The sequence below is a fragment of the Prenolepis imparis genome, unplaced genomic scaffold (genome assembly GCF_030444845.1).
Source record: "Prenolepis imparis isolate NDT839.2.m4 unplaced genomic scaffold, iyPreImpa1.0 SCAF_9, whole genome shotgun sequence".
Lineage (NCBI taxonomy): Eukaryota > Metazoa > Arthropoda > Insecta > Hymenoptera > Formicidae > Prenolepis > Prenolepis imparis.
The window spans coordinates 17,623,255-17,636,454 of record NW_028141167.1 but is presented as its reverse complement, the minus strand read 5'-3'; the positions used below and the strand labels follow the sequence as shown (position 1 = coordinate 17,636,454).

The window sequence follows — 13,200 nt, the reverse complement described above, 5'->3', positions numbered from 1 at the left end:
AGGATAACCTTGATGGATGTCAAAGAGGTTTTAAAGGATCTAATCCAAAATAAAATTTTTGGAAATATTATAGCTTATGCAGGCGTAATTGAGTTTCAAAAAAGAGGGCTTCCACATTTGCATTTACTTGCAATGTTGAGTGATGAAGATAACCCCCGACTTCATGAAGTCATTGACATGATGGTATGGGCTGAAATTCCTAACGAAGAAAGATATCCAGAACTCAATGCAAAAGTTTTGAAACATATGATTCACGGTCCATGTGGAGATCCTTCAATGAGATATCCTTGCACTGGGGAAGATGGAAAATGTTCAAAAGGTTTTCCAAAAGAATTTCGTGAAGAAACTAATGCTAATGTGAATGGATATCCTATGTATCAACGTAGGAATATTGGGAAAAAATACATCGTCAGAGGCAAAGAAATTGACAATCGATGGGTGGTGCCCTTCACCATATTTAATAATGAAATATAATCGACATATAAATTTGGAAATATGTTCTTCAGTGAAGAGTGTAAAATATTTATACAAATATATTCATAAAGGATTTGACTGTGCTGCAATTGAAGTGCAAGCACGAGATGGCACAAGATTCATTAGAATAGATGAAGTTAACTCATTTCTGGATGCAAGATATGTTAGTGCTCCAGAAGCAATGTGGAGACTGAACGGATACGATCTTTTCATGAAGTCTCATACAATAATAAGATTAGCAGTTCATTTGCCTAATCGTCAAATGGTTTATTTCCGAGCAGGAAATGAAGAGCAAGCTGCTCAAAGAGAGCTCACTCGAGATACTACACTGACTGCATGGTTCAAATTGAATCAATCTGATGAAAATGCGGTGCATTTTCTTTACACAGATATTCCTTCTCATTATTTTTATGAAAAGAAAGAAACTAAGTGGAAGCCACGAAAAAAAGGTGGTGAAAAAATAATTTCAAGGCTATACACAGTGAGCGTAAAAGATAATGAAAGATTTTATCTCTGTCATCTTCTCTTACATGTGGCTGGAGCTAAATGTTTTGAAGATTTAAGAATTGTCAACGGAGTTCTTTATGAGACATTTAAGGATGTAGCAATTGCAAAGAATTTAATAGAAGCTGATGATCTTTGGGAGAAAACAATAGAAGAAGCAACAGAATCAAAAATGCCTACACAAATTAGAGAGCTATTTGCGTATATTTGCATCTTTGGAACTCCAACAGATGTACCAACTCTTTGGAATAAATACAAAGGTCACATGATTGAAGACTTTGTACACAACAATGTTGTCAATCCTGAAAATATGGCTTTAAATCATATACAAGAAATTCTGAAAAATAATGGAAGTAGCTGTGAAAACTTTAAATTGCCAGATCCAACTCCAATGAATATTTACGTCACAGAGTATAATGTGAATGAAGAAAAAATACGTGGTGATTATTTATTATCGACACTAAATACTGAGCAAAAGCACGTGTACGATATAGTCATTCGAGCAATTGAGAATGAGAATGAAACTCAGCGGTTATTTTGTATTGACGGGTTTGCAGGAAGTGGAAAAACTTATCTATTTAATACATTTTTGAGTGTTATTCGAGGAAGAAACGAAATGGTTATTCCATGTGCTTCAACTGGGATTGCTGCCACACTTCTCAAAGGAGGAAGAACTTATCACTCCCTGTTCAGGCTTTCAATCCCAATTGATGATGGAGCTAAATCAAATATCAGGAAACTCTCAAGCTGCACGAGAACTGATCTCTGCCAAACTCATCATATGGGATGAGGTGAGCATGACTATTGGACATGCCTTAACAGCAGTTGATAAACTCTTTAAGGATTTGATGAAGAATGAAAGACCATTTGGAGGAAAAGTAATTTTATTTGCAGGAGATTTTAGACAAAATTTCCCAGTAGTGCCTCGTGCAAATAAAGCAGCAATAATTGAATCGACTGTAAAATACAATCCTATATGGAGGAATGTAATTCAGGTTAAACTACAGCAAAATATGAGAACTGCGGAAGAAAAGGAATTTGCAAATTGGCTAATGCAACTCGGAGATGGTAAATTATCAAATACGGATGGACTACATCTTGATACAATTGAAATCCCCCAGGATTTAATATCAAAAGAATCTCTTATTACTGAAATTTTTGGTGACAGAATTACCATGGAACGGATTAAAGAAAATCCAGATCGAGCGATTCTTTGTCCTAAGAATGAGGATACTTTCAAAATTAATAACGAAATCCTTCGTCTAATGGAAGGAGAAGAAAAAGAGTATCTCTCAATTGACTCTATTGTAAGTGATGATCCACAGGAGCAATTAAATTTTCCAACTGAGTTTTTAAATTCTCTGACACCTTCTGGAATGCCAGTTCATCGACTGAAAATAAAAGTCAGTGCTATAATAATCCTATTAAGAAATTTAAATACTAAGAAAGGACTCTGTAATGGTACAAGATTTATTGTTACTAATTTGAAAAATAATCTAATTTATGCAGAGGTTCTAACTGGTCCTGCTCGAGGACAGATTGTCATCATTCCAAGAATAGATTTAATTACAAATGATTTGGAATTGCCATTTAAGTTTAAACGAAGACAGTTTCCAATTCGAGTGTCATTTGCTATGACAATCAATAAATCCCAAGGACAAAGTTTAGAAAAAGTTGGGATTTATTTGCCACAACCTGTATTTGCTCATGGTCAACTTTATGTGGCATTTTCTAGAGCAACCAGAAAGGAAAGTGTAAAAATTAAGATTGATGAATTCAGCAATCAAGGACATCTACTTGAAGGAAGTAAAAAATGTTTTACAAAAAATATAATATATAGAGAAATTTTGTAAATTGAAGAAATATGAAATTGTATGAGAGCTAATAATAGCGGGTTAGCGGTGGGTACATTAGACATAAACAAAAAATATCTGACTAAGTAGAAAAAAGAGTATAACAATTAAATATTAAAAAAAAATAAAAAAAATTTATGTATATATTAAACAAATGTTTGAGAGCTAAAATATATGAAATTGTGTGGGGAAATTAACATAACAAAAAAATATTAATAAGCAAAAAAAGTTTTTAAATAAATAATTAAGAGTTTATGCGAAACGCGACGCGAAATAAAATATCCAGGATTGAATAATAGGATAATATAAATTTTTTAAATTATTTATAAAATATTTTGGTGAAAAGTTAGTTACATATAAGTGAACCAGGAATGGCATAAAAAACAAAATTCCAAAAAACGAAAACTAAAAACAGATTTCATTCATATAATTTTATCATATAATTCTATCAGTGTAAAATAGAAATAAAAAATGAAAATTTTACATCAGCTGAGGGTCAAATTTATATTTGAAATAATATAATATTGCATCCAGCATTAAATTAAATATATCAGTAAAAAAATTAATTTTGTTGTAGAACGATCAAAATAGGCAAAATTGAAAGAAAATATTTCATCTCATTTCCACAGTACTTTTTCGATCTATTTTATTTTATTTTAGCACTGAGTTTTGATTTACTGCAATTCCAATCAATGAATTTTGTTTCTGCGAGTTTTAGATATAGTTTTACTCTTGAATTTCGTTTCCTAAAGCAAAATTAATTTCTTTTTGTACTTTTCAACTCTAAGTTTTGTTTCGTATGCCATCCTTAACATAAACATTATTATAGCTTATTAATAAATGAATTTGATTATGTCGTCTTTTTAGTATTTCTGAATTTTGCTTTTACAAGCCATGCTTTAATGACTGCTTCGATGTCACACAGCGTGCTTGTGCTATGTGTTTTTTGCACTGCCACTATAAAATATTATATTAATTATTTATACTTTGTACATTGTACACTAACCCGCATTAATTCAGTTTTTTTTGAATGTACAAATGTTATTTCAATAGCCAATAGATATACAGAATTTCTAGAGTCTATTCGATAGCCAATTGATGCGTCAGAAAAATTTGCATTTCTACACTTAAAAAGAACTCAATTATCGTGGATCACTGTATACGCGCGCGTGCGCGCGTGAGTGTGTGTATGTATAATACTCACTTATTATAGCAGCTGAAATACGTAGGAGACAAAATTTATTTTTTCCTTTAAATCCAATCCAACTGTAGCCTTCTGCTACTTCATTGAAAAATAATTTAAACATTATCTTTTTTATTGCATGCTTATAAGTAGATCCATCAATTTTTGTTAACTCCTGTACCTATAAACGTAAAATGATATGTTATAATAAAGATAAAAGAAATATTGTTTAAATCATACTGTAAAACTATAATTTTATCTCTAACATATATTATTTCACATAGATTCTTGCTAAATTTGTATTTGGCCCGGCCTTCAGTTTTGCGGCTTACAAATATCCAAATTTTTGAAAAAAATTGATGATATGAGAAAAATTATATTTTTAGCAACTTTTTTATGTAAAATTGAACATATATATTTCTTTGCCTTTAATTCTCTTGTATTAAAAAGTAGTGATAAATATATAAATAAATATTGAAAATCTAACTTATTGTAACAATTTTTCTATAGATCAATAATAATTACATCATTTGTCGTTCGTGTCTATACAATCCTAAAAAAATTGCATTATAAAGATTAACAAACATATTTTAAAGATGAAGTATTATGTTTTCAGACAGTATATTAGAAGTGTTAAAACTCTGTTTTTGAAGTCTGTATAAATAAAGAATAAAGTGAAAATTGCTAAAAATTTTTTATATTTTACTTTTATTTTATAAAAAATTGGACGTAATATGTTTGAAGGCTAAGTTTTGCATTAGAGAACAAAATTTTGTGAAATATTGTATTAAATATAAAAAATAAAAAAGATTTAATTATTCTATTCTACAGTATATTATTTATCTCATTACTTACAAGCAAACCATAATTATTTTCGTCACTTAAGAACTCTTCTACTGCATCCAGTTCGCTTATACTTTTTAGAGGAAAAGTAAATTTATTAAAGATACTTTCCTTATCATTTTTTGTTAATATCTTATCATCTGCTTGCATGACAATTTTAGACATAATAGTTTGTATATCTTCCCACATTTGAGTTTGTTTGTAATTGATAATTTGCAACTGACGCAGAATTTACTTTTTAAATTCAATATCTAGAATATTTAATAACACAATAATTACACATATAAAATCGTAGAAAATATTTGTTAATTAATTTTTACAATAATTAGCATTCAGTGTTAATAATTAAAAATAATTTATCTCTATTATCATTTTGATCATTATTAGAAGTTGTATCTCGCTCATTACAATAAACTGTTTTATTTATAGTACCTTCAGGCAATAATTTCTTTTTAATATTATTAGATTTGTTTGGTTCTATTATATTTTCTATATCTTTAGTAATAATTGATTGTTTATTTTTAGATATTAATGGTTCCGAATCTGTGCACGTACTAGTTTCTATAACATTACTTTTAGATGTTGATGGTTCTGCATTTTTATTAATGTTAGCTTTTATTTCTAAAATATAAAATTATAGTATATATTATATTATTCAAGAATTATTTAATTATTACAAAATATTTCTGATGTATATTTTCCAAAAAATAGATAAAAGAAAAAATACCTGTATGATTAGGTATAGCAGGAAATTTTATGGGAGCTGCTACTTCATTATCAGATGAACTTTCAGTAGAAAATGCGCTTTGTGTCTCATATGTACTACTATACAGATTTTTCTTTTTCTTTCTGATTCTTTTGCCATCATGATCGGATGCTAGATCTGACGTATCTTCTGCTTTAGAAGCCTTTGCTTTTGCTTTTGGCAAATTATCTGTAATAAATAATATAATATATCATAATACATAGTATACATAATTAAATGTAAATAAGAATAAACAAAGTTTATTTCTCATATATAATTCATAACTTACCATAAGTACGTCCATTTCCCAATTGTCTAATTTTAAATAAATTCCAAGTAGCAAATACTGGCTTCTCACACATAGTAATAGCGTGATTTAATCTTTTGCTAGTATATGGCGGCCAATAACATAGTTTATCATGCAACCATACCTAGATAGCAACACAAATGCATTCTGAACTCATATTGTACTCATATTTCTTACAAACATGATGACAAAAATAGACACAGATGCAGGCTCATATGCTACTCAAAACGCAGACATGTTGTGATATCTTTAAAATTTTGCAAAAGGATGACATCATGAGTACATAAATGATGTTCAAATTAATATTGCATATTATATGTTATATGAAGTTTAGAAAATTACAACATTGTATGTTTGTATTTATTGCAGTGCTATGAGTTCACGAAAATAATATAATATTTTTGACACATATTAGCTATTCAAATTAGGATTATTTATAAAATTCAACAAATATCATTGATAAAAAATTTTATTTATTACATATATATTTGGTTATTACAAAATAGTTATCACATATATATGTATATTTTATATACATATTATTTTTATTGTTACAAACGTAAAAATTTTAATTCTTACAAATTATCGCATATTCTTTTTTCAAAGAAATAATAATTTTAACAAATTGCACATTTTTTTATAAAATATAAAATAAATCATATTCATATACAATAATATATATATTATATAGGATTTAACTTATTGCTCCACATCTTTTGGAATCTATTACGGTTCTTGAATGAATTTACTCACGAGGTGAAAATTACAAAAGTGAGAGATTCACTAGATTATCTATGATTTCATTTGTCGAAATCTAATGAATCTCCTCACTTTTGTAATTTTCATCTTGTGAACAAACTCACCCAAGAACCGTAATAGAGGCTCTTATCGCCTAAAAATATCTTTGGGATATATCTTATTCCTAACGTCTTGTGAATACGCATATGCTATGTGGGGCACATTCTTTTTTATAGAAAAATAATATATTATTTATATATATAATATATATATATATATTATACACACACAGAATGTGCACAAAAAATGTTGCGGAAAAAAAGAAATTGCATTTCTATAAAAAAAAAGCTGTTCTGAGATAGTCCGCACCGTTAAGGCTCCTGGCTTCTCACCGACCATGTTGGAATTATGACGTCAGAGGCGAGAAAACACGCTAAAAATTCTTAGATGCCATTTCGAAATAAAAAGATATTCCGGTTTCAATGAAACTGCACTTCAGATGGCTTTAGCACACTCTTTATACCTCGAAAACTATCTTTTTCTCTCTTTATAATCAAACAGCTGTAAAATGACTGTAAAATATGAAGCCCAGTGCGTCTGGTCTTTGCATGCGCAGTCATTCCACATGACAAAGTCTGATATATCACGATTATTTTATAGTTGTTGATTGACTGTCAAGGGAAAGAATAATTTTCGAGGTATTTTAAAAGTGTGCTAAAACCATCTGAAATATAGTGTTTCATCGAAATATCCTTTCATTTAAAAATGGCATCTAAGAATTTTCAGCGTGTGCTTTCTCTCCTCTGACGTCACAATCTAACATGGTCGCGAGGACCCAGAAGTCTTAATAAAAACTTAGATAGAAATTAAAATTTAAAAGGGATAACATTTTTAATAAATGTGCATATCTTGAATACTCTCATTACATCAATCACTTTCATGGGACGCATCAGGATCTTCCGTTTCAGAAATATCATCAGTATTGAACTGAACGTTGAAAATAGTATCCTCAGAAGACATTTCTTCCTCATTTTCTTCTGAAAGTGCCGCTATACTTTGATTTTTCAAATACTGTCGTTGCTTTGCCGCACGAAAAACTTCCATTATTTCTAATTTAAATTCCGCTCTAGTTTCGGGCCCTTTAAAATTTGGACACGTTTTAGCTGCATCTATAAAATACAAATATTTATACATTATTGATATTTCAAGAATCAAAGTATTTACATTTTAATATATGTAGCGCATATCACACATATAGCTTTCAAAAAACAACAAATACGTACAAAAATACACTTTTGCCATCTGTGTATTATAAAATGACGATTCTTTTGTTCGACCCCAATAAGTAAATTTACATGTTAGCTCATCTGTCATTGTTTCTTTTTGGAAATGACTGAGAGCTTCTCTTAACTTTATGCCACCAACAAATTTAAGATGTGTTAGCTGTAACAAATTTTCATAAAATTTTTAAATTATAATTATATACGGGTGGCTTATTTTAATTTATCGATTCAGATATCTTTTCTTCTATGCTTTTTATAAAAAAATGTTCTGACAAAAAAGTAGTAGAGTTCAAGAGGAACATTATATCACGATCTTGAATTATTTTTGAGTGGCGTTTCTCAAAGTCACACAAAATTTACTCGGTTTTTTAAAAATGAAACTACTCAAAATGTTTTATGTAAATAAATTTCTTGTAATATTCTGCATAAAAAGTTATAAGTTATAAGGATAAAATAGCCATATAAATAAATAAATTATTATCTAATTATTATCTAGTAAAACCATATCGTCAGCATACGCAAGCGACCAAATCCTATCATTACCTAAAGCTACCCCTCCTATTCCCTACAAGATATCCCTTTTGATTTTTTTTATTTTGTAATTTTTTATATACCAAAATATCAGATTGAGAGGTAAAATATCTTGTAAACTATGTTCAATTTTTGGTTATTTTATCTTTATAATTTTTTATGCAGAATACAAGGAATCAATTTATATAAAATTATTATATATATTAGGGTAATTTTATTTTAAAAAAGTTAACTTTAAAATGACCTTGAAAGACGCCATACGAGGCCAATTGAGGATCAATAGATAGTTCTCCTTGCAATCTTACAACTTTTGTTAAAAAGTTTCTTGTAAAAAGCATAGGAAAAAGATATTTGAGTGGATAAATTAAAATAAGTCACCTCCCTCGTATATATTTTTTGCAAAGAATATTAATATCATATAGACCAAGCATATATCTTTGTACAGCACCATGTAAAGCTATATGTTGACAGTTTACTGTGAAAGCTATATTTTTGAAAGCTTTTTAAATATTGTTTTAGTTGTATCTTATATATTTCATCAATATGTCAATTCTAAGATAGCATTTAATTATTAGTATTGGCTGCGTTCAGCAGAGAAAGTTGCTTTACAATTATTGTATAGCAACTTTCTCTACTGAACGCAACCAATTATCTAATAGGACAATTGATTGCTAATAGAGTGACATCTTTCTGCTCTAAGATAAATGACTAGTCTTAAAGAACAACTATCTTTCTTAATTTTATAAACTATTAATTTCAGCTTTATTTATTTGAATGCTTGATCCATTATGATATTTATTATAATATATGTCGTTGGATTAAAAGCATATTATAAATACCAATTCTTGCAGACGATCTGTATCAGTTTCTAGTTCCTTAAATTCTTCTACCGTTTTCAATGGAAAGCCATCTGGTCTTTTATATAAATTGTTTTGCATCGATGATATATGCTGCCCTTTTAAAGTTTTTATGTCAGATAACATTTTAGAATTTTGTTCCATCAGTTGCCTGTAACGTAGAAAATATATAATTATACGTACATGTAATAAAATAAAAATAATACATAATACATGATTACTATAAACTTTTCACAGACATAAGATTTTTTATTGGTATAATACCATAAATAAATTTCAATAACATTTTATTTAAAAGCATGTTTGACATAAGAATTTTGAATAAACTTATAGTCAACATTTTCAAATTATAATAAATATTTATAAATTGAAAGAAATATAAGAAACTAATATTATTAGCATACCTCAAAAGTTTAAGAATTTCGCGTAGGTTCGTGACATCTTTCTCCAATCCATTGATACTTTCAGATGGCTCAACCGTTTTATTATTTTGACTTGATAATTTAGAGTTGTTAGTATTACAAGACATACTCGAATCTCCTCCTATATTTTTTTGATAATGAATGACTTGTATCATGTTCGATTGATCGCTTTAAGTTCTTATCATTAAATGACATATTTGAACCTGGTCTACTACAATTTTTTGATGATGAATCAGTTTTATCATATTCGACTGATCGCTGTGAATTCTGATCGTTAAATGATGTATTTGAATCTACTTCAGTTAGATTTCTTGTCAATGCATGAGTGGCATTATATTTAATCGATTGTTTTGAATAATGATTATTGTGTAACAGATTAGTATCATCCATGCTAATACTACGAGGTAAAACGTTACTTGCGTGGGGTGTTTTTGATGTAATACGTTTTGATGTATACACTTTGTTTGATGAAGTGGTATCTCTTAAGATATTTGGTTGTGATGCACATGACTGAAGATCGTTCAACTCATCATGCATATTTATAGATTTGCATTTTAAAATCCTTTTTTTCGTTTTCAATTTTTCATCAGATGAAGTTGTAAGCAATTTCTTGGGTTTTATTATATGTCTTCCTTTTGAAGTCACTTTCAATTCTTTTATTTTACTGTTATGCTTCTTTATACGACTGTTTTCATTACCTTTAATGTTAGACATTATACTAAACAGGAAAAAGAGAAATACAATTATTTTTCATATTACACTTTATCTAATATTAATATTTTTATAAATAAAATTTTATAAAAATGTTAATGTTAGATAAATAATAATGAACAATATTAATCTAGTAATTTTAATATTTAATTATAGATAATTATGAATACATTATATACATTATATATACATTTGTTCAAATCTCAACAAAACAATATTATATCTACTCGTATATCTTTGATATGTCTGGAAACATTGTAGTTACTACCCATGTATTTTGAATAATATTTTCTTCTTCACCAATAATTCTAGACCATTTTGGAATTCTAAAACATTTAGTATAAACATCCGATAAAGCAATAATAAATCGTTCAGATAAATTATAACATTCAAACACTCCCATTAATTTTGATTCAATTACACTGTTAAAGATAACAAAAAAAAAGGCTTTGTATTAAATTTAATATTGTTAACTCTCTGTATCAATTTATATCGTCTTTCGTTCGGTCGTTATTATTTCCGTAATTCTTTCTGTTTCTATGCTTTCTCATATGACCTTTCGGTCGTCGCGTCATGTATTGTTTAATTCTTCCGAGCGAGCCTTCGACAACGAAAAGATCACAAATCTATCGAACCATCGTTTGTCATTTCCAGTATTCTGACTTATACCTATCGCGGTTTATTATTGTTTTGGTCTCGCAACGGTAGTCTAAATTTAAACCATATATGTAGTGTATTGCGCAGACCACGGAATCCCCGGCTCGATTCTGAGAAGCTTCCAGAAACTCGACAATATATATAAACACGCGAAATGCCCGGAGACTTTTAGATATGCTTATTTTGTCTGGCTATTCACGAGAGTCAGTTTAAGCATTTAATCGAGCGATACGATCAGTTACTTCAATCATTTTAAGAAATTTCCGATAACGAGTTGCGAGTCTAGCGATTCATCGCTCAGTGTATATCTTTTAACTGCGATCATTAAAGATCTCATCAAATCTTCCAAATTACTTGGTAACAATTTTCACTTCTTCTTTCATTGACATTGATCCTTGTTCATTTCCGATCTCCTTCGTTCGATTCCCATCTCGCTTTCTCGATCTCTTTCAGTTTACTGCTTCTTTCGCTCTTTCACTCTAGTTTTTCCTCTCTCTCACTCTCTCGCTGTCACACGCTCTCCATTCTTTCCCGCTTCCTCTCGCTCTCTCGGAGCAAGCCGGCATCCTCGATTTACACGCGACAAAATTTCGTTCGTGCGTAAACATACACAATTATAGAAATTGTTAATTTCCTTAAACTTTTTCACAATAAAATAATAATTTGTTGAGATTTGAACAATATTTTCTATAATACATATAATACCATTTTTTTAAATACAACAGTTGTCACGTTTATTACAACCATATGTAATATAACCAACTTTTAATAATTTGAATTGAGTACATGTGCAAGGAATACTACGTAAAAGAGGACCATTTTTATGAGTATAGGATGCATGTATTATATCATGAGAATTATTCGATTTTAAGGACACATCACATAAGTTTAACTCGTGCAATCTTCGTATAAATTGTTGCAATGGAAGATGAGGTTTACGTACAAAATTCCGAAATTCTGGCATATAATTTTCAAAATCAAATGCGGAAAATGAATCTAATTTTCCTAAAAGTTTAACATCGTTAGCAAGATGAAGTAAACCGTGCAAATTATATGACAAAAATTCCGTATAAATTTTCGCTAAGAATTACAAATTTTCGCAATGCTTGTTCTGCAAATAAGATATCTTCGTCAGATGAAATATCAGACATAAGAATGCGAATAGCACAGGATAACATAATAAAAAATGTATATAAACATTTTGTGTCACCACGTCACGTAATACAGAAGGTCCTGTGTATATTAAAAATGTACGAAATTCAGTAGCTTTAAAAGTTTTATATTCTACAATATCTCTACATCGACGAGAAAATTCACGTGGACAATAAACGCTGCAAGAAAGCAATCTTGCTGAAAGTATGTTTATTTGTCTACCAGATAATTTTGATACAGCATACTTCCCTTCAAGCCATGCGATAATCAATTTTTTAGTCACCCCAAGCAAAACCAAATGCATATATTCGAAAGGAACATTTGAGACTAATCCCATTGGAAGTACAGATAATAGACTTTCACCATTATGATGTTCTGTATCTATACACATTTTATATTCAAAATCAGTTCGTAATGGTGAATCAAATACGTTAAATACCATTCTATTAGATGCTCTAAATCCTTCAACTTTGCATTTAGAACACGGATTTGAAGACATGTGTTGAGAAAGAGAGAGAGAGAGAGAGAGAGAGAGAGAGAGAGAGAGAGAGAGAGAGAGAGAGAGAAAGTGTGTATGTATGTGTATGCGGGGAAAATGTATCGCGAATGCATTCGCGCTTCGCTATGAGCGCGCAATTAAATCCGAGTGATTAACGCACTCGAATTCTGCGCGACGACACGCATTATCCGCCTGTGCGCCAATCGCACCGCCGGCGCGCCCCGCTACCGCGCACAGCAGCGCGCGTTTCGCGCGCCAAATATCGTCGCCTTCGATCGCTCACGGGTAACCGTCCCGTGAGCGAAAAACAATAACGACGAAAACAAACGGCTTTGTCCTCCGACTTTCGAGAAGATTCGATATCTTTATATTACAAAATCACAAACACTGTGATTTTGTCTCAGAATCTTCTCGAAGGTCAGCGGGATAAAGACCGTTTGT

The 13,200-nt window shown here is 29.9% G+C and overlaps 1 protein-coding gene across 1 annotated transcript; it reads right to left on the bottom strand.

Moving 5' to 3' along the window:
• Nucleotides 1-4,172: 4,172 nt before the first annotated feature.
• On the bottom strand, nucleotides 4,173-10,454 carry LOC145940230 (uncharacterized). Its single transcript, XM_083045145.1, has 9 exons — nucleotides 9,997-10,454; nucleotides 9,723-9,833; nucleotides 9,301-9,469; nucleotides 7,931-8,090; nucleotides 7,583-7,816; nucleotides 6,773-6,801; nucleotides 5,892-6,033; nucleotides 5,585-5,791; nucleotides 4,173-4,195 (listed from the first exon to the last, which is right to left on the bottom strand). Exons 1-9 carry the CDS (start codon nucleotides 10,452-10,454, stop codon nucleotides 4,173-4,175), a joined length of 1,533 nt encoding a protein of 510 aa, XP_082901271.1.
• Nucleotides 10,455-13,200: the final 2,746 nt, after the last annotated feature.

Excerpts from the sequence above, each read along its gene's own strand:
- LOC145940230 (XM_083045145.1), bottom strand. The coding sequence starts at position 10,454 with ATGTCTAACATTAAAGGTAATGAAAACAGTCGTATAAAGAAGCATAAC. Across the intron at positions 7,817-7,930 it reads GATGGCAAAAGTGTATTTTT|ATGCAGCTAAAACGTGTCCA; the intron begins GTACGTATTTGT and ends TGTATTTTATAG. Across the intron at positions 4,196-5,584 it reads TGCTATACCTAATCATACAG|GTACAGGAGTTAACAAAAAT; the intron begins GTATTTTTTCTT and ends TTACGTTTATAG.